The following is a 27,942-nucleotide window of genomic DNA, read 5'->3' as shown; positions in this document are numbered from 1 at the left end:
TTGGACTGGCTGTTTGTCTTTGACTTGTTAAATCAAGATTTTTTGCAATCTTAATTTATATTTTTGGTGGTCCGTTATGTCATTTTCAAGGACATGTTTTAGCATCTTCTAAACTTGTATATATTTCAATTTACTATTTAGCATTCCATCTTTCCAACTTGAGTTTTAAGTCGCCTGCAGTTTTTTTTTTTTTATTTAAATCTTTGCAGAGGTTGCGAAGTCGTAAGAGGGAATCGAACTCTCGATCTTAGGGTACAACAACTTTAGAACATTTTTCTAGCCAATTATATCAGTTTTATCACTGCTCCAAAATAAATTGTACTTAAAATGTCTTGAAATTAACAGAATTTAAAAGAGAGAAAAATTCAATTTAGGAAAATTTAAAAATCTTACAAACATTACAACCTGATATTCTCTTATTTTTTTAATGAAATGATATCGCACTACAATAGTTTAACTAATCTTTGTGAATATATACAAGATTAAAATGTATCCCAAAACACTAACTCGCCTTGTTCCTACCAACTTCAAAGATATGTTCGGTTGTCACAAAATTATATCATATCTGACTACACAGGTACGAAAATTTACATATTACATATTCATAGGTAGAAACCAAAAAAAAAAAAAAAAAATCACAGGTATACATCAAAATAGTTATTAAAATAGAGTAGAACTAGGGTGCTCAACTTTGGTGAGCTCAACTCTAAAACTCATCAAATCGATTTCAAACGACGAATCCGAACTGTTGAAACCCGCCTACCTTACGTGTGATGCATCTACATGTGAAATTTTTAAACATTCTAATTAATTTAGTATAAAGTCAAGCGGTCAAAATTAGAAGGTTAATAAATTAATTTTAGTGCATTCATTTTTTGAACGTTTTTTACCGCTTGACTTTATACTAAATTAATTCGAATGTTTAAAAATTTCACATGTAGATGCATCACACGTAAGGTATGTGAGTTTCAACGGTTCGGATTCGTCATTTGAAATCGATTTGATGAGTTTTAGAGTTAAGCTCACCAAAATTTTGATAAGCTTAAGAGCACCCTAGTTCTACTCATTAAAATATACTAAAATAAATATTCGACTGTAGCGTATAAATTGAAATTGTTGTAAGAGGTTATGTTTCGAAAAAGTAAAAAAATGAAAAATAATATATTAAAAAAAATATGTCGGATTTTGTACTAGGCAAAATCTATCTTATAAAGCTTAAAGGTCATATTAATTACTACTTGTTAGGAACTTCAACTTGCGGTTGTTGCATTATTAAATAATTAGGTGCACAAGCACAACTAAACGCCGTATTGTACTGCAATTAATTAAGTTGACATCATATATTGACAAATAATGTAAAGGCACGGATATCTTGTCACTGGTACTAATTGCTTCCACTACGCACTAAAAATTCGCGGGAAAACCTACTTTCTTATCATCTCCAATTTTTAATACTGGAGATACCCAGTTTCCCCAACAAGATTCCATAGTCTTAATTGATCTTCCAACATAGCTGGAATACGTCCATTTCACAGAAAATGGAGAGCTTCACAAGGGCGATTACTTTTGCCTTATCTCTTCATCTTCGGACCCATCCGGGACGGAGGTGTCAGACCATGTATACTGCCACGTGGCGACCGAATGTAGCTTCGAGTTTTTTTTTTTTGAGGAAAATCTTCGAGCTTGTGGAACTGTTGTATGAACCCGGTTCATTCTGACAATAAATAACATTTAGAATATTATATTAGCGTTACTGGTGCAAGCCTTATCCAATTTTGGACAGCTAAACATATCCCAATATTACTATATTAGTAGAAATTTGGGAAAGAAAAAAACAAAGTCACTTATTTGGGATAAAGATTTTAACAGAGCAGTTTTGGCTTCATGAAGGAATTATAAAATTTAAAAATATTGTATACGATAATGGTTCGTGCTTTTTTTTTTTTTTTTTTTTCAGGGTCTGTTTGACTGTAGCAACGAAATTACTGTTCATATGGGAAAAAAAATTCACTCAGACTGAATTTTTTTTTTCCCATGTGAATAGTAATTTTCAATTTAAAAGTTTTGAAATACTGTACCCATTTCCTTTTCCCTCATACTGCCAAACAGGCTCTCATAGTATGAGGTAGAATCCTTGATAGTGAATATTTTGACAATGTATTGCTATCTAATTTATTTATTTATTTTCTCTAACCAGACCATGTTCCTGTCACTTAAACATCAAATGCAAATAAATTAATTTTTTGTCCTTTTTCTATTACGAACTTAGTTTGCACTTTTATATTTCAAGATTTAATAGTAAAAACTAAAGTAAACATGAATAAACAAAAATAATAATTAATAAGGTAGTTCAAAGATTGATTAATGATATGTTTTAATTTATGAGAAAATTATCTCTGTGGATCGAGCATTTATGAATTGAGTGATTGAGTCAATCCTTGAGATATACGATATTTGGAGAGCTCAATTAATTATCCATTCGCTCTTTCTTTTGGTACTTTTATTAATTTTAAAAACTATAATTTCAAACCTTATCTACGGTCAAATGCAGATAAAATAATAATTCTATGAGTACGGTTATTTATATTTTAAGTTATTTTTAACTTATTTTAGTTGAACAGTTTAGTTTTACGGTTCTTTTGATTTGTATACTGTGAAAGTTGTTTCTTCAGTTCAAATTGGTTAGAAATCTGTGGTAAAATTTCAAAATATGATCAATGAAAAAGTAATATTATTGACCATGGATAATTAGCTGAAAAACTAGACATAAATTTATGGAATAAAGTTATTTTTAATTTCATTTAAACTTGTTTCTGCAGAGTTGAATAAAACCCAATCTTAAAAATCGGTATAATATTTATAATTTTTACTACATTTCTATAGAATTCTCATGTACTTCCATAACTAGTTAACTACCGATGTGTAAACGAGCTGGGCCTCAGCTCGGCTCGTTTATTTTGGCCCGAACCTGGACCGAGCGAGCTGGACCTAGGTCATCCGAGCCAAAAATCCCTGACTTGCTCGTGACAAGCCAGCTCGAGCTAGCTCGCGAACTGGCTCGCTAGGCTTATTGGGCTGCTATTGTACAAATTCAAAAATATAAAAATAAGAAAACTCATTCAAAAAATTTAAGAAATCGTTCAGCAGGCACATCTTCAAGCAATTGAAGCCCATATCCTTTCTTCTTAGACCAAAAATACATCAATTTTGCATAATTGCGCTTTTGAAAATGAAACTGGACTTAAAATTATACGGGGCTAAACCCTAAATCAACTGTAGCTTAACGAGCCGAGCTGACCCCTGGCTCAGCTCGTTTATTTTGGCTCGAGCCTGAGCCTGAGTCGAGCTGGCTCGTTAACAGCTTGGTCCACTACCGAGCGAGCTAGAGGCGAGCCACGAGCGAGCCACGAGCCGCGAGCTTTTTTGACAGCCCTAACTACCGTGAGTAAAGAGAAGGACTTAAATGAAATTTTGTTGCTTTATTATTATTATTATTATTATTATTATTATTATTATTACACTATTACAATTATCCTACAACTATTCACCTAATCCATCCTAAAACACTTGTTTAACAGAACTCTCATATTATATATTTATATCTTGTAGTAAACTTGAGTAGACATGGCACTAACAATTTAAAAAATAAATATTAGTGAGCCAAAATAGTATTTTGATTATACACACCAAATCCCTATATTGGATCACTCATTGTGAAAAATAAATATTTTATATTTATACATTACATCATGTTTAGCTTTTGAATCTTTACTAATCAAAATCATCCTCTAACAATTATAACTTGAGTAGAAGTGTTCTTAAGAACTTACTACGTTTCTTGTTGAGTTTACCTACATAAACTATTAAATTAGTTTTAAACCATGTATTTAAATTATTGAAATTGATCTACTTTATTAGTGATAAGTATGTATGCAAATTTTTATATTTTAAATTAATTTATTAAGTCAAAGCTGTTAAAAAATTCAAAAAATAAATATACTTAGAAACCTTCTAATTTTATACTAAATTATTTCGAAAATATAAAGTTTTTACATATGAATACATCACTTCACTTATAGAATAGATCGTTTAAGTCATTTAACAATTTGAATTCATAGTTTGAAACACAAGTTGATGAACCAAATTTTGAGACAGGGTACGTTTGGATGAAACAAAAAATAGAGCAAAAATAGAGCTAATTTCAAGTTTAAGAATAGTAGCTAACTCAACATTTGATTAAATTAGTATAACAGTGAGCTAATTCATATATGACAAATAAAGAATAGTGAATTAGTGTTATTCTTACTCCATTCAAATATCGAATAGCTCAAAAAAAAATATTATTTTCGAATTAGTGCTATTCTTGCTCCATCCAAACGCAGCCTAATGAACTTACAAACCAACTCCTACTTTTATATCTTACATGTTTATTAATTACGGACATGATCCGGGTGCAGGCAGAATTTAAAATGTGGTGGGTCACCCGTACCCGCCTGAACTATTATCACCAGTCCCTTTCACCTTCCTCTTTCTACTCTCTATTCCGTGCCGCTTCAGTCTTCCTCCTAAACCCATACCTTACATTAGCAAAGGGCTTTGCTTTGGTTTCGTGCGATCCTAAATTTCGCTATACGACCGTTTTTAGGTAAGAAATTTTTGCTTTTCTCAGTGAAATCTTGTGGTGAATTTTTACTTTCTCTATTGTAAAACCCCCTTCGATTGCCTTCTAACACGAGATAATTAAAAAAAGATGTTTAAATTGAAATGCATCTTTCGCGTGTTGATTCGAAGGTAACAAGTCACCGATTATCGGTTGATCATTCAATTAAGGTGTTTAATTGAAGATTTTTCGGGGTTTAAGTTGATTTTGTAGTTTAATCTCTCTATATGTAATCTAGAAGGAGCTCGAATTTTTACTGTCCTTCTCACCTTCTTTTTTTTTTTTTTTTATCATATTCCTTGTAAAAAATATAAATATTCTGCAAGGGAATTTTGATTTTTCTTAAGCGATCAAACTTTTGTTCCAAGTTCCATGACCGCAAAGTTTTATTTCGTTTAGTGCAACATAAAATTTGTCATGATGCGCATCTTCTCTAAATTTTGGTAGATAAGACTGCTTGATTTTTCACATTTACTTTCGAAAATGAGAAATACCTGTGTATATTATCTAATCTCGACTATTTGTTCTCTCGTGCTTCTTTGACATGTTAAATTTTGCACTAATGCTGTTCAAAATTTGCAAATTTTCTCCTCGGCTACTGGATTTTAAAGTTGCTTCATGACTTGCAATTGTCTGTACTTTACATTACCTATTTTACAATCATCCCCCTTTTTAATGACTTGGTCAATGGTATTGGAATTCTATTTAAAAAGTTGCCTTTTGTTTTTATAGAAATAATGTGTAACTTTTAGCGTTTACAGAAGTAATTGTATTATTTCTGGCCATGATTGTTAAAAGAAAGAAAAGAAATCTGGAGAGCTTTATTACTTATATTAATGTGCTTGTATATTGTAATCATTCAAACACTGTATTGGCTCTTGCATTAAAGATTTTATAGGCCCATTTTGATTGTGATTTTGATTCTAATTTGTCTATTATTTAGTCTATTTACTGTTTATTTGCCTAATTTTATGGCTTTAAATTTAATTTCTTAGTCTATTATTTAGCCATCTGTTATCTAGTCTATTATTTAGTTTATTAATGTTGCTAGCTTTAATTTATTTATGTAGTCTATTAATTTTATTGCTCTAAATTTAAATTGAATTTTTTATTCTAATTTGTGTATTAATTCTAGTTTAGTCTATTATTCAGTCTCTTAACATTAAACAGAACAGCAAAAAAAAAAAAAAAAAAAAGCAGCCGCCTAGATTGCTACAACTATATTACCATTATGTAATGCACGGAAACGAGTTCTCTAAGTCGTTTTCCATTTTTTTAACTTAAAATTTGTTTGCTCCAGATAGCGATCATGATTACATAGCTGAAAGATAAACAAAGTTCAGTTAAAAGAAGTTTACGAAATGGGGGGAGCTTGTTCTAGAAATAGGGCTCATTCGGCTGATGAGCAGGACTTACTAAGCTGTACCTCTACCAAGTTCTCTAAGAGTGGCAGTTTTAAATGGTTGCTTTTTACATTACCAAGAAGCGGGTCACTTGAGTCGAAATTAGAACAAGGAAAGTGCCCTACTTTGATGGAATTATGCATTGCTAAAGTTCGTGAGGTAAGTCATAAAATACTAATGAAATTTGTCTTTTTTTGTGTACCTAATTGCCTTCTTGCTCAGCTTCTGATATTGTGCTGGTACTGATGTTGTACCAGTCGTGTGAAACCTGATTCAATCCTTCTGTAAGATGCTGCTATTTATAGCGTACTATCCACCATTACTGGGCCAATTAAAATTTTAATTATAATGGACCTTATACATATTAGTACTGATACAGACTCTAGTGGTACCATTCCAAACCATGATTCGCAGGATAGCTGAGATATATTAGTTATTGTTCACTGTTTTTTTTTCTTTGATGAGTTCTATAACCTTCAACTTGTAAGTTGCTGACAAGGTTTCAAAAAAAAAGTTCTAAACCTTAATTTTGGTATTGAAAGCAGGATATAAGCAAGTACAGTAGCTTTTCTATGCTACCAAGGGATATAAGCCAACAAATATTTAATGAACTGGTTAATAATCACAGCCTCACTGAAACCTCTCTGGAGTCTTTTCATGATTGTGCTCTCCAGGTTCTCTCTCTCTCTCGCTCTCCCCTCCCTCTTTCTGTCTGTTGTGTGTGTTATCTGGACTGGGATCACAAGTGACAATTTTTGTGGTGATGACTGTTGATTGTTTGCTTTGGTATTACTAGTTGGAATCTAGGTCATGTAATGTGGTGTGCATTTTTCTCTTTCTAAAATAGATTACTATTCACGGCTAGTATACTAATTGGATCCATTCCAGGACTAATGGCAACTCGTTCTGTACATAATCCATGCAAGGAAATGACAATATAATGGAAAGTAGTTCTTGTTTTGGTTTGTGTTGTTGTATCTTTCTCCCTTATGATTCGCTGTTATTATTTTTGTACTTCTGAGAGTTGAGTTGTGTTGCGTAATGAAGTAGACATTTTTTTTTTACTATACTAGCAAATAAGTCCCCTCAATCAGGTCTTTGTTTGCAGTCTATGTACTAAAATTCATGAAATGTTATCTAATCTTTCTGTTTTCCACAATATTAATACGTTTCAATTTAATACTATTTTTGGTACTGGAACCTATCAGAACTAAATAACAAATTCCAGATGTGCATGTAATCTGAAGGGGGGATTTCATGTATACCCTTCAAAAACCTCAATATTACGTACTTCCCCCAAATTCATAATATCATATTTATCTTTCTAAATTTCAAAAAATCACAAATTTACCCAATTTATGGACTTCTCTATTTAAAATTCATATTAAATTTATGAAATACCCATTTTACCCTTTATTAAAATAATAAAAATATGCACGTTTAAAAGAAATATTTAGTATTCTAATTGGTTGGTTGTGAGAGCAAACGGTTCATTTTCTTACTTATGACACACACACAAGCATATACCTAAATGCCACTGCACATGCGTCACAATTAGAAAAATGAATCATTTATCCTCGGAAAGTGATCAGTTAGAAGACTATTTTTCTTACACGGACTCCATATTTGTATTTTTTTTTAATAAAGGGTAAAATGGGTAATTTATATATTTAAAATGAGTTTTAGTAGAAAAGTCAATAAATTGGGTAAATTTGTGAGTTTCTGAATTTAATAGGTAAATATGATATTATTAATTTTAGAGGGGGAAATACGTAAATTTGAGATTATTGGGGGGTATACATGAAATTCCCCCTATTAATCTGATTTACATTGATCTAGTCGAACACATTGCAATACTTTCTGAATCTCCAACCTTTTTTTTTTCCTTCATGTACTCTCATCAGATTTAGAGCCATCTGTTGCCATCAAACATTGTGATGTGATAGGATATATAAATTAAAACATGGTTCCATTGTGCATGTATACTTGTGTAAATTGTCATTTTTGTGTATGTTATACATGTAATGTCTATAGGATATACAAATTGGGGAGTATCCAGGAGTGAAAGACAGCTGGATGGAGGTGATAGCATCCCAAGGGGAGTCGCTTTTGTCAGTTGACATCTCCTGCTCTGATGTGTCAGACTGCGGTCTTGATATGCTCAAAGAATGCACACGGCTCGAATCCCTGAACTGTAACTACTGTGATGCGATCTCTGACACTGGCCTCAATAGCCTATCTGGTATTGTCCTTCTTTTAGTAAATTACAGGAATTGTCCTTGGAGGATGAGCTGGTTTTCTTTTTGATTTTTGTGGGTTTCAGAATTCTCAGTTTGGTCATTTGGCAGCCCTGTTGGTAGTAGTTGAGGACTTGAGTTTCATAATGCTGTTTTTTGGTCAAAAATTGGACCAGCATCATTCGAAATATAGTGTGCATTCAGTTAATCGTTTGGTTCAAATAATACTGTCCACTTTTGTATGTAAATGACGGTGAAATACTTAGAGATACCAAAATGGTAATGGATGGGTACCTTAAGGGCCATTTTATCTTCTTTTTTTCAAAAAAACCTTCTCCCATTTGATTTCTTACTTGAGATACACAGTTACTTCTTATTCTACATCAATCGAAATAATCTTTATTTACAATTTTCTGAATTTGTAGGTCTTTCATATTTGACTTCCTTGTGCTTGAAGAAAAATGCTGGTATTACAGCAGAAGGGTTGAAAGCTCTTTCAAAGTTAGTCAATCTGGTGAATTTGGATTTGGAGAGATGTTCAAACATCCGTGGTGGTCTAGTTCATATCAGAGGTGGTTTGTATAACTCTTATTTAATTTCATTTCTTAGTTATCAAAATTTTCTGTTGTTTACTGTTTACTTTTGCTGCCCATACAAAGCTTTCTCAAGTTCTGAATTTTAAGAGGAATTTCAATCAACTTTTGTTTTGCCTTGTAGGTTTGGCAAAGCTTGAATCCCTAAATTTGGGGTATTGCAAATGTGTTACTGATACTGACATGAAACATTTGTCAGGTTAAAAACAATTTTTTTTTATGATTTACATTCTTTTGTTGAAGTTTATCAATACTCTTTATAAAAATTTAGTTCATAATATGATTGATAGAATAATTACAAAATTTTCAGGTCTGAAAAACTTGAAAGAATTGCTAATGCCATCTTGTAAGGTCACAGATGTTGGAGTTTCCCGTTTGAAAGGTATGTGGAAGGTAAAAGTACTAAAAACAAGAGAGGAGGTTTATCCAGTTTTAATCCCAATGGACCTGAAAATATTGTGTAACCATTAAGATGTGAAATTTATTATCATCGGTTTAAAATTTGAGGGTTACTTGAATTAGTCATTTTTCTTGACCAGAAACTATTTAATAATTATATGGCAATATATACTTCAGATTTATCGGAGATAGAACATCTCAATTTGGAGGGTTGCCTGGTAACAGCTGCTTGCTTGGAGACTATCTCAGGTCTTTCTTGTCTTCATAACTACATTTACACTATCTAAATCAAGGATTCCACACAAATATCACGATCAAATCAAGTTCTTGAAAGGAACCACAATTGAGATATCTGATCATCAATTCTACTCAAATCGAAAAAATTATCACACAGATCTATTTTTGCATATATTTTATTATCTACTTGTTCTTTATCATGTGAGTATCTCTTGTGAAGTAAATCTTTTCATTGAATTTATCAATTAATAAATGAATTAATAATTGCTGTCCGTAAGGGTTAATATAATGTTGTGTGTAAGCTTAATGAGATGCACAAATCAAACCAAAATAGAAGAACCATAAGATAGATTTTTATCTGTTGATCATTGCTAGGGTTGGTACTACGGAGTGATTCTAGTTCCACAATTTCTCTTAGGAAAAAATATTGATGTCGTAAATTAACCCATAATAAATTATTGCTTGGTGTCCGAACTTAATTCATAATTAGTTTGTTGATTTATTTAATTTTTCAAATTTTCATATTATATAGGATTTGTTAAACTGGTGCTTTTAAATCTAAGCCGGTGTGGCATTTATGATGAAGGCTGTGAGAAGTTTTCAGGTGGGGGCAACATATCTGATGATCTCTTCTCTCTCTCTCTCTCTCTCTCTCTCTTGTTTGCACAATATAAATGCAAAAGTAATCATGGAGGCACTCATGCTTGGGGTATATGATAGATATGAAGTGCCATACTGTCAAATTGAAGTTTCTATTTACATAATTCTTTTGTACTGGAAAATAGGACTTTCAAAATTGAGATCTTTGAATTTGGGCTTCAACAATATTACGGATGCCTGTTTGGTGCATCTTAAAGGTAAATTGGTTTTCTTATCTTGTTACTTTATTTTGTGCTTTTCTTTATCTGATTTTTATATTATATTATTTATGTGTCATATTAATTTATTTTAACATTCAAGAGTTGATGAATTTGGAGAGCTTAATCTTGGATTCATGCAAGATTGGAGATGAAGGATTGTCACATTTGAAAGGTAATCTGATCTACATCAGAAGTTTGAGCTGTATTAGTTTGTTCATTTATCAGTATTAACCTTTTTCTGTTAAATAGGTTTATTGCAACTAAGAAACTTGGTGTTATCGGACACTGAAGTTGGAAACAATGGCCTGCGCCATCTCTCAGGTTTGTTTTGTATAATTCTGTTTCTGTTTCTTTGGTTGAAATATTACCTTTTGCATGTATCACTACACCCAAAATTTGTTAGATATTACTAACTAGCACTCTGCTTGTTTGCTTACTGCGATGGTACTAGGTGCATTCCTGTTAATTTTTGACAAATTTAGCGCCTGATTTCCCAAATTCAACCCCCTGTCATCACCTAACCATAAAAAAGTAAATTTGAAAAATGAAGTCATTGTCTGATTGTAAGTCTACTCACTGGTTCAGTTGTTCCAAGAAAGATAAGGTAATATCGATTATTATGCAGAATTTCCAAAATAATGGATTATTTTTATTATATCATATTATTCTTTTATTTCTAGGTCTAAAATACCTGAAGAGCATAAATCTCTCCTTCACACTGGTAAATGATAACGGGTTGAAGAGACTATCTGGGTTGACATCCATTAAGTATCTCAATCTCGATTCTCGCAATATTACTGATGCTGGTTTAGCTGCACTTACATGTATGTTTTTTTTTAATTTTCCCTTCATATCATTTATCCACTCTAAAAGAATAAGAATTTGAAGTGTCAACTTTTATAGGTCTGAGTGGGATAACACATCTGGATCTTTTTGGGGCTCGCGTGTCAGACCTCGGTACAAACTACTTGAAGTGTATGTATTAAATAGCCTCAGAAACTATAGATTAAACTATGTCTTATTTTATTTTATTTATATTTACTTTGTTTTCTTGACTATCTGTGATCAGATTTTAAGAAGCTTGAATCGCTAGAGCTGTGCGGTGGATTACTAACGGATGCGGGTGTTAAAAACATAAAGGATCTGACATCTCTTACCCTGCTAAACCTTTCCCAAAATAGCCATCTCACTGACCGTTCCCTTGAGGTCATCTCAGGTAATTTGCACATTAAAATATTGCTTTTTAGTACATAGCTACCAGTATTCAGAGTTTCACATCTCTCAAAACTTATTTGTTTGTGATATCTTTTTATGTTACTTTATCTCTCATGACTCAAGAGAATTTGGCATCTCTGTAAAATGATTTGAGTGAGGCTATGGTACCATGCATAGCGCGCATAATGTCCGTACTATGGATCAATATCTCCATGTTCAAAGTCCAAACAATCGATCAGAACATGATATCCATTATAAAAGTGTACTTGTAGATAAAATTTTATGTTTTTTATATTTTTTTAGATAGGTAGAAAATCACTTGATCTAAAAAAAAGTAGTAAAAACAATTCTAAAAATATAAAATTTGATCTGCAAGTACATTTTCATATAGAGATCACATTCAACGGATAAGATAAAAACAAACATATTGATTCGTAGTATGGACGAATTTGCGCTATGCATAGTACCATCGCCTCACTCAAATGATTTTTTCATTTGGTTGAAAAAACTATTTGACTGAAATGTCAATTTGGTTTATTTGTAGGGCTGACAGCGCTGGTCTCACTAAACATGTCAAACTCACGTGTTTCCAACTCGGGCTTGCACCACTTGAAGCCGCTAAAAAATCTACGGTCTCTCACTCTAGAGTCATGCAAGGTAACAGCAACTGAATTAAAGAAGATCCAATTGGCTGCTCTCCCCAACCTCATCAATGTCAGGCCCGAGTGATTTTTTTTTCACTCAGCACCCTATTTTGCTGATTATATGAAAAGGTGATCAACAGTGATTTTATTTCTTTAATTGGGGGATACGGACTATGGAGGGATGAAATGTAGGCCCCCCCCACTTTTTTTCATTTATTGTTAAATTGTTAAATATGGCTGTTTCAGGTTTACTAGTGAATTGTACATAGGTGTTGTGTTTATCGTTTTATTTTCTAGAGGACCTGATTTCTCGGATCTCTTGTATGTTTATTTTAAATGTGTTACAGAGTTTGCGAACATGGTTGTGGAGGGATAAGATGTAAATATATATCCCTGCAATCTTGGTTGGCTTTTGAACTTGGAAATTTCCATGTTATGTAAAAATGTGTAAATGAAGATACCATGGCATTTGTTATCTTATTATTTCATGTTTTGGGGTTAAAATTCTGGCCAAAACAGGCTATGTTTAGACTTCCTCAAGTATTCCTCTTATCCATCTTATTATATTGTATAATGTGACATTGAATACCTGTATTCTACTTGTGTGAGTATATTTTCCACAAGTATTTCTCATATCCATCTTATTATATTGTATAATGTGACATTGAATACCTGTATTCTACTTGCGTGAGTATATTTTCCTTATGGTCAAAGGGGTAAACTAACTAGTTATTTCGTAAATCATTAATGCAAAATATGTTTGCACTGCTGTGTGATTCACCCGCTCCTATAGGTCGCGATTTTTCGAATGGTCGAACAAGATCAAAGCACAAAACGGATTTCTTTTTGATTTAATCATCAACGTGTTAATGCGTAATTTTTGAAGCACCCAATATTGTTGCATTCATAATATTTTTTTTAGGATTTGTCATAAAATTACGATTACTTGCTCGGCAACTAAATTATTTCTGCAGTTATTAGTTCCTCGAGCATGAATTATATCTTTACCAAAAAAAAAAGCACTTCTTTCGAAATATAATTTCAGAACGTACTTTAACTTAGTTACTTTAAGGGTGCGTTTGGATCACCCAAGAATAGAGTTAATTTTGGATTAGCTCCACTATCAATTCTTGTTGATTCAAATATAAATTAGCAAATTGGATTAGCTCAAGAATAGCTCTATTCTACTAACCCATAGAAATAATGAGTTAGCAAGAATGGAGCTTATAGGGTTGGTGATATTAATAAAATATTTGGTTCTTCTCAACTAGAATTAGTTTAAATATTAAATTAAATATAATATTAATTTAAAATGTAGATTAGTATTAAATAAATATAAAATTAAATTAGATTAATATAAATAAAATGTAATATAATATTAATTTAAATATTAGATTAATATTAAATAAAATATTATATTAAATATAATATAATATTAATTTAAGTATTTAATGTAATATAATATTAGTTTAAATATTACATTAGTATTGAATGTAATATTAAATTAGTTTTAAATAAAATATAAAATAACATTACTTTAAATATTAATTGTAATATAATATTAATTTAAATATTAAATGTAATATAATATTATTTAAATATTAAATGTAATATAATATTACTTTAAATTTTAGTTTAGTATTAAATAAAATATTAGATTAAATATAATATAATATTAATTTAAATGTTAAATGTAATATAATGTTACATCTGTAAAAAAAAAAAAAAAAATTAAAATTTCGTAAAATGTTATAACGTTTTTAAAACGTTATGTAATGTTTTTCATTGTAAAACTTGATAAAAATGACAATTTTATGAAGGCTGGATTCAATTAAAACGTCATAACGTTTTATACACTAAATTATGCGTTTTATAGACTATTTTCTGCGTTTTCACCAGCTGAATCGTTATAACGATTTACCAAAACGTTATAACGTTTTATCCGACAATGTGAGGGTCTATTAGCAAAATTTTGTGTCTCTTTCTCTCTCACTCCGTCCCTTCTTCCTGCCTCTTGTGTGTTCTGCCAAAGAAAGAAGAAAAGAGAGAGAGAGCTACCCCTTCCTCCAAAACTCACCAAAACTCCCGTGAAATCGAAGGAAGGAGTGAGAAATTGGTTGGTTCTCTCATCTAGCTCTCCCATTTGGTAATCCCTTCTCTCATCTTCTCCCTCAAAATCCGAATTTCACCATTGTTAGGGTTTTTCGTTTTAAACCCGAGATTTGTATTTGAATTGCTTGTAGACTAGATTGTTGAGCCTCCTTGGTTGTTTATGTGTCGATTCTTTTCCCGATTTCACCTCGATTTTGGATTCCCATTTCTAGGGTTTTTGGTACCAAATCCAAAATTTGGAAATGTTGTTGATCGATTAGGCTAATTCGACCAAATAGACTTTTAATCGGTAAACCTCTCTCTCTCAACCTTGACATAGAGCGATTAATTCAATTTTCGACCAAATTAGGGTTTAATTAATCGGCAAATTGAATTGTTACGAGAACCAAAATAGTGAGACGGTAAAGGAATTGTTACCAAATTGAAATTGTGTATGGTCTAGAGGACCCAAACGTGAATATGAGAATTGATAAGAGATGTTAAGTAATTAAGACCAATGAAGAAAAGGTTGACACTAAAATATATGAATTTCGTTAAGAAAAGTATAAAGAGATTAGTACAACTCAAGCAAGCACTCGAACAAAGGTTAAACAAGGGTACATGTAATATAGGTGTAGGCTCGGTCGAGCAAGACTTTACGGAATATTTCGAGACGTCTGATCCATAACTAAGCGGTACGCTCGTCGTAATCAGGTGCGGGATTCTTGGACTTGTTTGATACTTTATTTTCAGGAATTAAACTGTGTATTCGTTTGTCATGTTGAATATCTGATTGATTGCATCATTGAATTGTGTAATGCATTTGCATAGCCCAATCAAATTAAACTCGAATTGATGTGACTTGAGTGATTTGCATGCTGGTATGGTTATAGGTTGTGTCGATCTATTATGATCTGATTTGATTGAAAGTCACCACAGACTATGTATGTGAGCGGATTTACGAAGTTGAGCTGTATAGCTGACTTGGATCTGACGAATTGTGTGTGTGAATGGATTTACGAAGTTAAGCACTTGGATCCAATGAATTTGCAAAGTCGGGCTGTATGCTGACTTTGATTCCCAGGATCCTAATGGCCTTAGGTGAACGGCCCTCAATGTTTCCCAGTACCGGTTGGGACGAGGGAGGGTGATTATGTTATGAGGTGTGAATTGGAATCGTGGGTGACATGTGTAACGTCTGTGGCTTAGTGGCATTCTCCTACGTGTTAATGCATTTGGAAGGTCAATTGAATGTTACGAATATTGGAAACGATTCTAAAGATAATTTTCTTTATGCGACTTGAACCAGTCCTTAATAAACGGTTAAGCCAAGCGATTACAGATGAGTGTCAGATAAAGGGTCCAGCTCGGTGGGCCATCTGTAGGTGTCAGTAACCCTACAGATGTGTGTGGGTTTGATAAAGGGTCCAGCTCGAAAGAACATCTGTAGTTGCTACAAGCCCTAATGAATCGAGTTAAGCCAAAATATGTGTTGTGTTTGAAATTCATCTTGAAAATTTCGTTAACTGTGATTCATCTGATTAATTGTTGTCGAGCATATGCATTCCTTTTTATTATGAATATGAATTGATTTGAATTGTTGTTGTATGGTTTCATTTTTGAATATGGAGTTTGATTACAAGTCCAATAATCTAAACTGTGGCAAATTTCGCACTGAGAATTTATTCTCACCCCCACCCTTTGGGTTATTTTCAGGTTTCTTACACGGATACAGAGAGACGGTTCTGGATTTCGTTTGACAGCATAACCACGTGAAATTTGGGATGTGGTTATTATGTAATGATGTTATTGGTAATGCATATAAAAGATCTACTGCCTTGCGTATATATATATGTCTTAATAAATATACGCGGCAGGCTGTTATATCCCGGATTTGGGGTGTGACATATAATGTTAGTTCAATATTAGATTAGTATTAAATAAAATATTCGATTAGTATTAAAAAATATTAGTTTTAATGTAATATAATATTAGTCTAAATATTAAATGAAATAAAATATTAGTTTAGACATTAAATCTAATATAATATTAGTTTAAATATTAGATTAAGTTAAATCTAATATAATATTAGTTTAAATATTAGATTAGGTTAATCACTATTTTATTTATTCTCTCCACAACTATTCGAAACATACAATTCAAACGATATTTTTACTAACCCGAATAGTTCAAAATTAGTGTTCTTCTCAAACCATTTGAGTTAGCACTATTCTCAACCACTAACAAAAAATCGCTATTCTTTGTACTAATCCTTGCACGATCCAAACATAATTATGGGCCTATTTCGACATTTTTTCTAAAGGCACAACGCTGCCATGTTTGCTACTTTGCTACTTTGATATTGCTTTGTACTTCATGTTGTACCATTATATTGATACAAATAGTTGCAATAAATTCTTCATAAATTGGAACAAATATTTCAGCTAAGAATAGATTTACAATTACTGTTGGTCGTTTTGTCATTAATTTGAAAAGATGTGCATATATTCGAAAAGCAATTATCAAGAAATCTAAAAATTATTCTCGACTGTTGAGAATGTTTCTAACGCTCAGTGCTTAAAAAAAATTGTTCATGATATTTACAAAGCAATAAGACAAAAAAAATAATAATAATAAATTATGGAATTTTCTAGAAAATGTACATCATGCGCAAACTCCTAGCTATATGATCTTATTCTCCACCATTTTCTCTGTGCGTAGTAACTTAAATTAACCTGTGATATAAATACCTACATAACATATAAGAGAATTCTCAGAATTTATAGATAACCATGTTAAAATACCCACATATTATAAAAAAATAAAAATAAAATGTCTAGTTAAACATACCTAGTTATAGCTCACAAAAGCACGAAATCCTGTAATTAGGTCTTTGCATGTTAGCTTAGAAACGCATGTGTGGAAGGGAGGACCCGCTTGAGCAATTCATCAAACAATCAATCACGCCAGCCATGCCAGACTTGGAAGGTCGACAAAGGTCATTCTCTCTCCTCTGTAGAGCCCTCAGAAATTCGTCAGTACTGAGGTTGCCGTCTCCATCTGAGTCAAACACATGAAATATTATGTCGATCACATTTTCAGTCAGAGATACACCACAGACCTGATAAATCACAAAAGTTTAGTAACTAATTAGATATTAGATATGGGTAACCTCTTTGCTAGATCTAGTTTATAGATGCCCACACAAGAGAAACGTAGAACAAAGAAAAAAAGAAAGAAGAAGAATCTCAACATAAGGGGAAAAGGGTATTATTACATAATATGCAGCTCGAACAAAATCTTTCTTGGTCAACAACCCGTTGACTTTGCCATAAGTAAAAATAGCCAAGGACAATGGTTCAAGCTTTCTTCTCAGCTCAGTAAATGCTTTGAATTCCTGTTCAACAATTGGATGACACCTGTCAGATTTGCAGACTAATAGATTTCCCCACAAAAGATTTATTGCTTAGATTAACTCTTTCATAGAAGCTCTTACTGGTCATTATAACAGGCCTAAAATGACAAAACTAACCTCATAAGTGATACACAATTCTTTGAGATGAGGCTTGTTGGCCATGTCATCGACTCGATCAAGTAGCTTGTTTATGTGATTCAGATCTGCTGAGGCTACCATTGACAATGCAAAATCTTTGGTAGAAATGGTACCACATGACTTAAAATCATAATGCGCAAATTCTAGCCTCACGATCTGTTAATAATAAATAAAGAAAGAACAATCAGAACTGAATACCTCATTGACCGGTTTGTAACAGCACCTAATGTTGATATTACTGAGGAAAGAAATTCAGTGATAACTCTTTTTAAAGTGTTAATTTTTTTTGCCATACCTCTTCGTGCAGGTCTCTTAGAAATTCAACAAAGGTTTCATATTTCAACTTCCCGTTTCCATCTTCGCCAAAGAAAAACTGTATGAGACCACTATTCTCTGCTGATCGGTTCATCCTTGAACCAGAGCGCTTGCCTTGTCTGCTGTAGTCTCTCATCAATTCCATCACCTTTTTAAATTCCTCTATTTCTATCTCTCTGAAAATAATAAATAGAATGTGAAATTAGCATATAATATTGGTGAAAAATGGGTAGACAAATTATAATCTTACCCCATACTTTTTCGATATTCCTTTAACTGTCAACTAAAGAGGAGCCATTATCTGCATTTCAATTTTAAAGGGTAAACAAACAACAATGTATATTTTTATTTTTCTGACTAGCAACAAATATTACCACAAAACATGATTCCAGACTTCAAAGTCCTTTTCTGAGAAGTAGAATATCTTACCCATTATGGTCCAGGTCAAACATTTTAAAAGCCACACTGAAGCTTGATTCTGGTATACTAAGCAGTGTCAGGAAAAATATGTACCTAGAAAGGACAATAAAAAGAAACAAAATAATTATCTTCTGATAAAGAAGTAAACACACATAACTAATAAGCAAAAATACACAAGTATAATGTGGTTAAAAAAGAAAGCTTGACTACAACGATAAATTCAGATATGGAGCCTTTTTTGCTGGTTCTTGTACTAAAGAACAACCATTCAACTTTCTTCTTTGTACATGTTTTTAACTATATTTAAAAGTATACTCAAGACTTACTCGGGAAATGAAATAAGGCCGTCATTGTTTGTATCAAATAGCAAGAAAAAATCGGATGGGGCGCACCGCAGCTCACCAGGATTTGGCTCCCCTCTCAACCGCCCCCCTTTAACAATGTCAGATTCAGATGGAGGAAATACTGGTACAACTGCTCGCATAAGATCAGCTGGTTTCATGAACACTTCGCCATCTGAGTTTCTAACCGATGCGAAGTACTCGAATATCTATTAACAATGATACAACTTCGATTCAAAGTGTTGAATTCTAATAATCCATACTTGTCTGGCTTGATACAAATAAGAAACTATATTTTTTGGTTGATTGTTTTTTTAATGTATCGATAAACAGCCACATATCCCAACACAAATTAAGAACACCATACCAAGTGAAAATCCCATGTAGTGGTACAAACAGTTACATCTCTCTGTTCTCTCTGTACCACTGGAGAAAGTCAACAGGTACAGAAGTACAAATAGTATTGTACCAAATTTAGACCAAGAAAGCCTTTCTTTTAGTTTTTCTTGTCTTAATTAACATACAAAAACAGGTACAATAACCACCGGCTGATGACGCACTAAAATAAGCATACCCAACTGTACAGATAAAATTATAATTTTATATAAAAAAACTGACCTTTTCAGGGGGGCTTCTCAACCTAATCCTTTTCTCATAGTTAAAAAAAACCCTCCTACGAATTGAATCTGCAGAGGAGAAGAGAAAACAGAAGAAAAAATGGAAATTAAATAAGTTAAAACGGTCAATCATTTAAAACAAGGTTAAAACAACAATTCCACATTTCATAAACCACGTGCGATTTGGATCCTACAATATCCCACAAATATAACATCCACATTATTTCACAGAGGTACACAGCTTATTGTTGAAATAGCAAACAATGTTAGCGTATGGAAAAAAGTTGATGGAAAATAAAAGACTAACTCTACCTCCAAAGAGAAACCTTGACTTGGAAACGGTCGGGGCTTCGTCGTCTTGGACCGAGATCCGAAGGTCTTGATCGCCTCTCATAGCATGATCACCTGAATCAGCGAACGAAGGGAGCATCATAAACCCTAGAAGACCCGACCCAGCCGTTGCCACGGCAATCGCCGCCATACCGATCCTCCCGCCGCCGGAGTCCGCACTGGCGGAGGTGGAGAAGCTCGGATTAGATCCCAGTCGTCGGATGCCGGATCGGAGGAGAGACGACCGTGCAAAGGAGAACATCGTGGCCGTTGAATTCGTTCGTTGAATGTTTCTTTCAAAAATGAGAGATGGAGGTGGCGAGGCGACAACGAATTGGAGGAGAAAAATAGACAATGTCTGAACAGAGTCGTCGTTTTCCTCACCCAAAGGCCGTTAAATGCACATCGATGTCACGTGACATGCACGTGATGATTGATTGAATTTACCAACTTTCAGTTTGTGATAAACACGCATTGGTTGGTTGGTTGCCGGCTCGTCCTGTATTTTCTATGTCACTTTTTTATGTAAAAAATATATAACGATTCTTGTTAGATAACTATTAGGACCCGTTTCATGGATTTTGATATAGTGAAGAGATATAGCAGAATTTAGCTTCAGTACAGGTTACGCGCGAATGAAATTCGGGAAGACTGGATTTTCTGAAAATCTTCTCAAGGTTCTATTTGTAAGTTGTAACACGAGTCTTAAGTGTAACTGTGTAATAAATAGAAACTCAATAAATGATTTTGACTCGTTTTAATCTTAGATACATGAATTATTTCACTGAATATATTATTTGGACTGGTCCTAGTGGTCGGCTCGTCGAATTCGTATCCTCTGAGATATCTCAAACTTTGCGTGACTTTATGGAAACTTCCAACCGTTTAAATACGTTCTGCACGAATCTGAAAGCACACATAATACTGACCCTACATCACTCTCGAATAGGCACCGGACACATCGGTCACGCAAAAGTTGAGATATCTCAGAGGATACGCACTCCGGTCTCCGGCTCGTCGCGTCCACCTTTTATCCACTAGTTTGACTTGAGTTTACAAATTATTTCGTGCGGTGCACGTGAGTGAGGTAGTTTTGTTTTGTGGGTCCGGGGTAGGAGAATAATGGTTTTATTTAGAGGATCCGTGGGCTATCCATCCAATTCCAAAGGGCGAATATTTCAATGGGCTCTCTACTTCTTTTTTTTAATCTCTCCAAATCAGAATCTCTATCTCCATCCATTATAGAGTTCTTTATTTATTTTGTTTCTCTCTGTTTTTTTTTTAATTATAATTCATATACAATTCTCCGTTCATTTGTGTATCAGACAAGATAAGCACTTTCATTTAAAAAGTATTATTTACTTATTCATCAAATAAGTTATTTTTTATTATCATTTATGAAAAAAAATGACAAACACATTGTATACCAGAGAGAATCCGATTTTGATCTAGTAACTAAAACAATCTCCTATGTGTAAGATATTACAAGTTTAAAATACAGTTCAAAACAAGAGCAGGCACAATTAAGCTCAGTGTCCTATTCCTATATTTTGAAAAATAAGTTGCCTATGTTTTCTTAGGCTATTGCCTATTTTTTATTAGCTAAGTTAATTTGCTTATATTCCTAGCTCAAATTCATTTTTTTCAGTCCAGTTCATTTTCTTATCTATCTCTGGTTCAGTTACTGGATCCACCCTAGTTAGAGAATCTTTTGTTAATATTTAAGATTGGAAGGGTTGATCTCTGATCTTTATCTAAAAAAATCATTGTATGTAAAATATAAATGTTTTAGCATTCAAATATAAATAACTTTTATGGTAAAGTATAAATTAATTTAGAAATCCATATAAATAATGTATAACATTAATGCTAGAATAATTTTTCTTAAAAAAAAAAAAAAAAAAAATTTCCCCTTAAAATTTCTGTTTCTCACGAACATAAACAAAAAAAAAAAGCTGAGATTTAAATGTGAAGAGAAGATACAAACCATGTCTTCCTCTTGTTTAGTTAATATTTACCTTTTAAAAAGTCATGATTTGTCTTTTCGAAAGAAAGAGTCTTTTATGTTTTTTTTCGAATTTGGGAAATTTTTTACTCCGGTTCTGTGGGCTGTCTTTTTAACCACTATGTTTATTTAATTATTGCTATGATTGCACTATATTGCTTGTTGTTTAACAAATATATTCTTTTTTGGCTCTATTCGGTATAGGTAAGGGCTTATAAAAATGAAATTAGAATGCAGCCTGAGTAAGGCTACCATACATTACAATGCATAGTTATTTTTGTGCATTAAACTATAAATCATCGGATTCAAAGTTCAAATAACCGATCTAAACCGTTCTTCTTGTTCTCCATATTAATATGTACTTGAAGACCAAATTTTATATTTTTTTAAATTTTTTTTTTACTATTTATTAAGCCACTTTGAATATCATTGATCCAATGGTAACAGTAAAATCAAAATGTACCGTTGGATCATCGATTTTCAAAGTGGCTTAATAAATAGTAAACAAATTTCAAAAAATATAAAATTTGGTCTCCAAGCACATATTAATATGGAGAACAAGATGAACGATTTGGATCGGTTATTTAAACTTTGAATCCGATGATTTATAATTCAATGCACAAAAATAACTATGTATCCTAATGTATGGCAACCTTACTCTTTATATATAAAATGTAAAAATAATGTTAACGACAACTTTCCATCCCTAACAAAACTGTGTTTTGAAAACAAGTAAAAAATGTTGAAGTTCTCACAAATTAACAATTTTGTTTTTAACACTATAATTTTTGTTAGTACTAAACTACTAATACTTCTCAGTCAGTCTTACAAAATACAATTGAACTACATTCACTTGTTTAACCTCAATTTTCATAATACTGTAACTTATTTCATCTCAATAGAAAGTGGACTGAGGGATTCGCCATTATACTGCATTATTTCACGTAACGGGTTAGAGTTTAGCTCAGTAGGAACTATGCTTAGCATTAGCATAGTGACAAATGAATTATTTAGGTTCGGTTCAGCATAGTAAAAAAATTCGTCATTTGGATATAATTTGGAAATGATTCAAAATCATAGGCCGATCTTAATACATTAGGAAGGTGACTAAGCTGCCCCTATAATTCTAGTTATAATTATTATTATTTTTTAAAAGTTTCTATATAGTCCAGCTCCCTTAATAATAATCAAATATTTTTTTTTTTAGTAAAAATAAGGGTCTTGGCCCCATTTCATTAATGATAGTATGTTACATGGAGGTTGTAAGAAAAAGATGCAGAAACGCAATAATAATCAAATGTATACTTATAGCTTAGTAGTTAAAGCTCTATTTTATATTTGAGAGGTCTTGAGTTCAAATCTCACTCATCACATTTTACATTTTATTTTTCAATCACCTTTATTAAAAATTTCTAGTTCCGCCGCCCCTGTTCGGAATTATTTGGACCGAAGATCTCAGTCTCATAAAATAGCAAAAGAAAAATCACGAAAAATAGTTTGTAAAATAAAAAAATTATATAATTTGCAACTAAATTCGGTCAAAGCTTGAACAATAAAAAAAAATCATCGTTCGATTCGCCATCATCACAAAAATGTTTAATTTGTAAATTAAACTCAAATCTTGTGACGTAGGAAGTTGAGAAAAAAAAAGACATTTTGCATGAACATAGCACAGTCGCACTAAAAGGAAATAACGAGAGGAGTGCATCTAATGCGCTTTCCTCAATTCGATGTCCAATTTTAGATAGATAGGGCTTTAGATTTTAAAAGGAAAAAAAAGAGAGCGACGAATCGCACATTTAGCATAAGTTTTAATTTGTGAGAACGACAGCGTTGTAGTTGCGCCAAGATGCTGTTATTGAAAGCATTTTCTAGTTGGAAAGCATTGCGATATTTTTTAAAGAATGAAATGCTGTCATTAATAATATTTTTAAATTTTTAAATATTATTATTTAAAGCATTATATTTTAAAATATATTTAATTTGATGTTACGAACTTAATTAAATTTTATAAAATATTATAGATAAAAAAAAATTGTTACATTTCAAAATAAATTGTCAATTTTGATCTATGTTCTAAAATAGTGTATAATTTATTTAACATATTTCTCAATTGAAATATATTGATGGAATAACAGATCAACATAAACTGTGAACATTAATTGGGTTACATTTTAAACGGAAAAATCTAAATAATATGTCTTAATTTCACATTTTCGTCAACAAATATAATAGGAGTAGGGTCAACAGATAACCCCAAATAAACTATTTTGAAATAGTCAATCATAGTCCGATTATTTTTTGCTATCTTAAATTTGTCAAGAACTTCCGTCAAACAATGCATATGTATATACAATTAATCCAAATTGAAAAAGAGATTGGGCCTCAAATTCTGTTAGAAATTGTTGACGAGGCCCGAAATCCATCCATTATAACGTGCCTACAATTAATTATCCAAACCCAATGCTTGTTCAGTCGAGGCTAAAAATCACAGGAACCAGTGGAGATGCAAGCATTTCTTTAATCTTCAATTCAGAATAGATATAATAGATGTTTAGGCCTAAACTAATGGCTAATTCTGGAAACAGCAAACCCAAGAATCCTCTCATTTCATTTGCTCCATCTTGCAAGTGCGTGCGTTCTCCGTTTTATATAATTTGGTAGTCACTAATGTTAGTTGTTTGCCACTATTGATATCAAAACTGTTTGCACTTAAGGTGTTCGACGGAATGCCTAAGTGACTAATGTTAGCTTTTTACTGCTATCGATACCAAAATTATTGCACTTAAGGTGTTCAACGAATTGCCTAAGTGACTAATGTTAGCTGTTTACTTCTATCGATGACAAAATTCTTTGCACTTATGGTGTTTGAAGAATTGCCTAAGTGACTAATGTTAGCTATTTACTGCTATTGATACCAAAACTCTTTGCACTTAAGGTGTTTATAAGCGACTAATGTTAGCTGTTTACTGCTATTGATAATAAAAATGTTTGCAGTTAGGATGTTTGATGAAATGCCCAAGTGACTAATGTTAGCTGGTCTACTCATACTTGCAGCTTTCTGCAAAGGCTACAGGTGAAGAGATAATTGAGAAAAATGACCACCATAGATGTGTGAGAGCATAACCCAAGTTCAATCAACCATAAAAGGTATTGTAGCCTGTAAGGTGAAAAATGTGAATCACCAAACATGTAACACTTATGCAAATCAGTTCTTTAAGAAACAATTGTCATATCTTCCAGTAACTCCAATCTGTAATATCCTGTGAACTTCCTTATGCAAAACCTGCTCTCAAGTTCATTGCATTAAAGCATAGAATAAGTGAATAATGCTTTCATAATTCAAGTTATACATACACATACCAAAGTAAAATTAGCAAACTACAACTAACAGGTTCCTTCATTTAGGCACACAATTAAAAACATTATCATAGCAAAACACAAAGGACAAGCACAAATGGAAAACAAACATGGATAAGAAGAACATTTATTACACTATAATTACCACTATCATACCTCGCCTTTCACGTCTCCAAGCTCATTTTTTCGCATATTGCTTGAATGTAGATGTTACCAAGATGAACAGCAGCACTGAGACCACCACAAAACATCCAACCACAAACCTAAACTCAATAAAGAAGTACAACCACTTCTCGACATGACTGACATGCCTTGAATTGTTGTTGTTGTCAGAAGAAGTCTCACTGTCGACACAGCTGTTCTCTAGTGGTGGCCCACAGAGATATGGGTTGCCGGTGTAGATGGATGAGGCATTGAGTTTATGCAGATAATACCCGGTTGGTATACTTCCGGATAGGTTATTGTAAGAAAGGTCGATTACTTTTACAGAATTTAAACCAGAGATACTTGGTGGGATTGATCCTGAAAGATTATTCAAGTGAAGGTCAAGAGACTGCAGAGATCTCATCCTCTCGATTTCTGCCGGGATCTCTCCAATCAAGTGGTTGTGAGATAAGTTCAGATTAACTAATCCTATAAGAGCTGTTATATTCCTCGGTATCTCACCTGTTAGATAGTTATTTGATAAATCAATACTTGTCGGCAAATGCAGATAATCAGACTCAAAGAGATCCTCTCTTCTCTGAAACAAAGGATCTGATGGTTCATCTGCATCATGTTTCAATGAACTCATACCACTAAATGTACCCAAATTTTCTGGGAGTGGCCCCGAGAGGTTGTTGTCAGCGAGATCTAACACACGAAGTTTCTTAAGCATTGCCAGTTTTGAGTGGATATTACCTGAAAGTAAATTGGAATGCATCCTTAGAAATATCAATTCACTCAAGTTTTCACCTATCCATTGTGGTATTTCCCCATGAAAATTGTTGTCACCAAGATCGAGGTATTCTAATCCTATGCAGAATTTCAAGGAAGGAAACCCTCCCGTCAAACTATTGTTGTGAAGATCAATCTCTTGTAGGAAATTTGAACAATTCAGGGAGCTCAGTGTAGTACCAGTACCAGAGGGATTATTATTTACACGATCTATTGCTTGGGTGTTATATGTTCCACAATTTGAAATGAAACCAGATATATTATTGCTCGAAAGGTCAAGTATTCTCAAAGAAGGGAATCTACAAAGAGGAAATTTTATTGTACCACTAATGAGATTGTTTGACAGATAGAGTTCTGTTAGTTGCGGAGCTTCAAATGAATCTGGGAATTGTGCAAGTCTGTTATTAGAAAGATCATAAAAGGAGATGCTATATGGTGGAGGTGGAACTTCTCCGCAAAGCTGGTTACCCCCCAAAGATAAAACCTCAAGTTTTGGCAAATTATTTAAACGGGCATCGGTTAAAGAACCTGTGAATGAATTGACAGAAAGATCAACTTCAATAAGGTTAGTGAGGTTCCAAAAACTGTTGGGCATAGGACCACTGAGTTTGTTTCCACATAAGTCGAGATACTTTAAGCTGGGCATCTCCCTTGCCAATCCCGATAAATTTCCCGTTAAATGGGTATCATAGAGTATCAACCCTTCCAATTTCCTCCTAGTCTCACGGGAAAATTGACTTAACACTTCTCCAATATCAATAGGTTCACCATTGAGAATACACGATAAATGTACATAGGTTAGTTTGGTCAGATTATTGAGTGGTGGTATTTTGCCTTCCAATGCACTGCAACCCAGTACGAGTTTACTGAGAGATGTTAAATTTCCTAAGGCAATAGGAAATGATCCCACAAAATGACACTCCTCAAGGTTGAGATCTGATAGACTGTGTAAACTGAATATCCAATCAGGTATGGTAGTGTTGAAATTCTGAGTGGAAATATGGAGTACTCTGAGAGAGGTGAAATTCACAAAAGGGAGCGATTGAGGAATATGGGTAAGACTGTTGTTTTCCAAAATCAACACCTCAAGTGCTGGTAGTTTGTTCAAAGATTGTACCCATTCTTTTGAATTTTGGAGATTAACTTGAGACATGTCAAGATGCGTCAGAGATTGAAGATGAGATAACCACGATATATCGGTTGAATCCGTTAACCCATCGTTGTTGCTTAGGTCAAGGTACTGTAATCTAGACATGTTTCCTAGTTGAGGAGGTATTGTGCCGGAGAAACCTGCTCTAGACAGGTTAAGATATTTCAATTTTTCAAATGTACCAATGAAATTGGGAACTCCGGTACCTTCACCGAAATTGTTCCCACTGAGATCTAGGTACTCTAATCCACTCAGAGCAAGTATAGATGAGCTGATAGTACCTATCAAGCTATGGCCCTTATAATTGCGGTATGTCATGTAATAATAGGAATTTGAAAGGTCAAGCTCGGTAACATGACCTGTTTGGTTGCTGCATCTGATCCCAGCCCAGTTGCAGCATTTGTTGCTGCTCCATGATGCCAAGCGATTGCTCGGATCGCTCAGACCGGCCCTTAATTTCAGCAGTGCTTCTCTTTCTTGCTTGATGCAACTTTGCACTGACACTGGGAGTGTGCAAATGACTAGAAGGAAGAGCACAAAAGCTCGTAAATAATGCATTTTCTTCTCTCTCAACAT

At 33.0% G+C, this 27,942-nt stretch overlaps 3 protein-coding genes across 6 annotated transcripts; 1 reads left to right on the top strand and 2 right to left on the bottom strand.

Moving 5' to 3' along the window:
• Positions 1-4,533: 4,533 nt before the first annotated feature.
• LOC144560168 (Leucine-rich repeat family protein) lies at positions 4,534-12,728 on the top strand. Of its 3 annotated transcripts, XM_078309349.1 has the most exons (16): positions 4,534-4,645; positions 5,961-6,222; positions 6,609-6,737; positions 8,098-8,305; positions 8,726-8,872; positions 9,018-9,092; positions 9,204-9,275; positions 9,470-9,541; positions 10,062-10,133; positions 10,315-10,386; positions 10,490-10,561; positions 10,639-10,710; positions 11,070-11,213; positions 11,293-11,364; positions 11,459-11,605; positions 12,149-12,728. In XM_078309349.1, the coding sequence occupies exons 2-16, from the start codon at positions 6,022-6,024 to the stop codon at positions 12,331-12,333; spliced, it is 1,740 nt and encodes a 579-aa protein (XP_078165475.1). In that variant the 5' UTR covers positions 4,534-4,645; positions 5,961-6,021; the 3' UTR covers positions 12,334-12,728. The 3 variants fall into 3 exon arrangements, with proteins under 3 accessions (XP_078165475.1, XP_078165477.1, XP_078165476.1); XM_078309351.1 differs by lacking the exon at positions 9,470-9,541; XM_078309350.1 differs by lacking the exon at positions 11,293-11,364.
• A 4,112-nt stretch (positions 12,729-16,840) lies between these two features.
• LOC144560154 (calcium-binding EF hand family protein) lies at positions 16,841-20,297 on the bottom strand. 2 transcript variants are annotated; one of them, XM_078309332.1, is made up of 9 exons: positions 19,898-20,297; positions 19,587-19,654; positions 18,954-19,177; positions 18,637-18,720; positions 18,188-18,383; positions 17,872-18,048; positions 17,617-17,736; positions 17,186-17,460; positions 16,841-17,089 (listed from the first exon to the last, which is right to left on the bottom strand). In XM_078309332.1, exons 1-8 carry the CDS (start codon positions 20,175-20,177, stop codon positions 17,245-17,247), a joined length of 1,365 nt encoding a protein of 454 aa, XP_078165458.1. In that variant the 5' UTR covers positions 20,178-20,297; the 3' UTR covers positions 16,841-17,089; positions 17,186-17,244. The 2 variants fall into 2 exon arrangements, with proteins under 2 accessions (XP_078165458.1, XP_078165459.1); XM_078309333.1 differs by having other exon boundaries at positions 17,190-17,460.
• Positions 20,298-25,458: 5,161 nt separating this feature from the next.
• LOC144560271 (receptor-like protein EIX2) lies at positions 25,459-27,942 on the bottom strand. Its single transcript, XM_078309436.1, has one exon. It carries the CDS (start codon positions 27,940-27,942, stop codon positions 25,459-25,461), a length of 2,484 nt encoding a protein of 827 aa, XP_078165562.1.

Source organism: Carex rostrata, chromosome 10 (genome assembly GCF_964058835.1).
Source record: "Carex rostrata chromosome 10, lpCarRost1.2, whole genome shotgun sequence".
In the NCBI taxonomy this organism is placed as follows: Eukaryota; Viridiplantae; Streptophyta; class Magnoliopsida; order Poales; family Cyperaceae; genus Carex; species Carex rostrata.
Note: the sequence above shows the minus strand (reverse complement) of the source record. Positions and strands in the feature narration are given on the sequence as shown.

What these genes read in the sequence shown, in the direction of transcription:
- LOC144560271 (XM_078309436.1), bottom strand. Translation starts at nt 27,942, where the DNA reads ATGTTGAGAGAGAAGAAAATGCATTATTTACGAGCTTTTGTGCTCTTC.
- LOC144560168 (XM_078309349.1), top strand. Translation starts at nt 6,022, where the DNA reads ATGGGGGGAGCTTGTTCTAGAAATAGGGCTCATTCGGCTGATGAGCAG. An exon ending in TGACATGAAACATTTGTCAG is followed by an intron (nt 9,093 to 9,203) that starts GTTAAAAACAAT and finishes CAAAATTTTCAG; the next exon opens with GTCTGAAAAACTTGAAAGAA. An exon ending in TGGAGTTTCCCGTTTGAAAG is followed by an intron (nt 9,276 to 9,469) that starts GTATGTGGAAGG and finishes TATATACTTCAG; the next exon opens with ATTTATCGGAGATAGAACAT.
- LOC144560154 (XM_078309332.1), bottom strand. Translation starts at nt 20,177, where the DNA reads ATGTTCTCCTTTGCACGGTCGTCTCTCCTCCGATCCGGCATCCGACGA. An exon ending in TTTGACCTGGACCATAATGG is followed by an intron (nt 18,384 to 18,636) that starts GTAAGATATTCT and finishes TATTATTTTCAG; the next exon opens with AGAGATAGAAATAGAGGAAT. An exon ending in TTGTTCGAGCTGCATATTAT is followed by an intron (nt 17,461 to 17,616) that starts GTAATAATACCC and finishes GTGATTTATCAG; the next exon opens with GTCTGTGGTGTATCTCTGAC.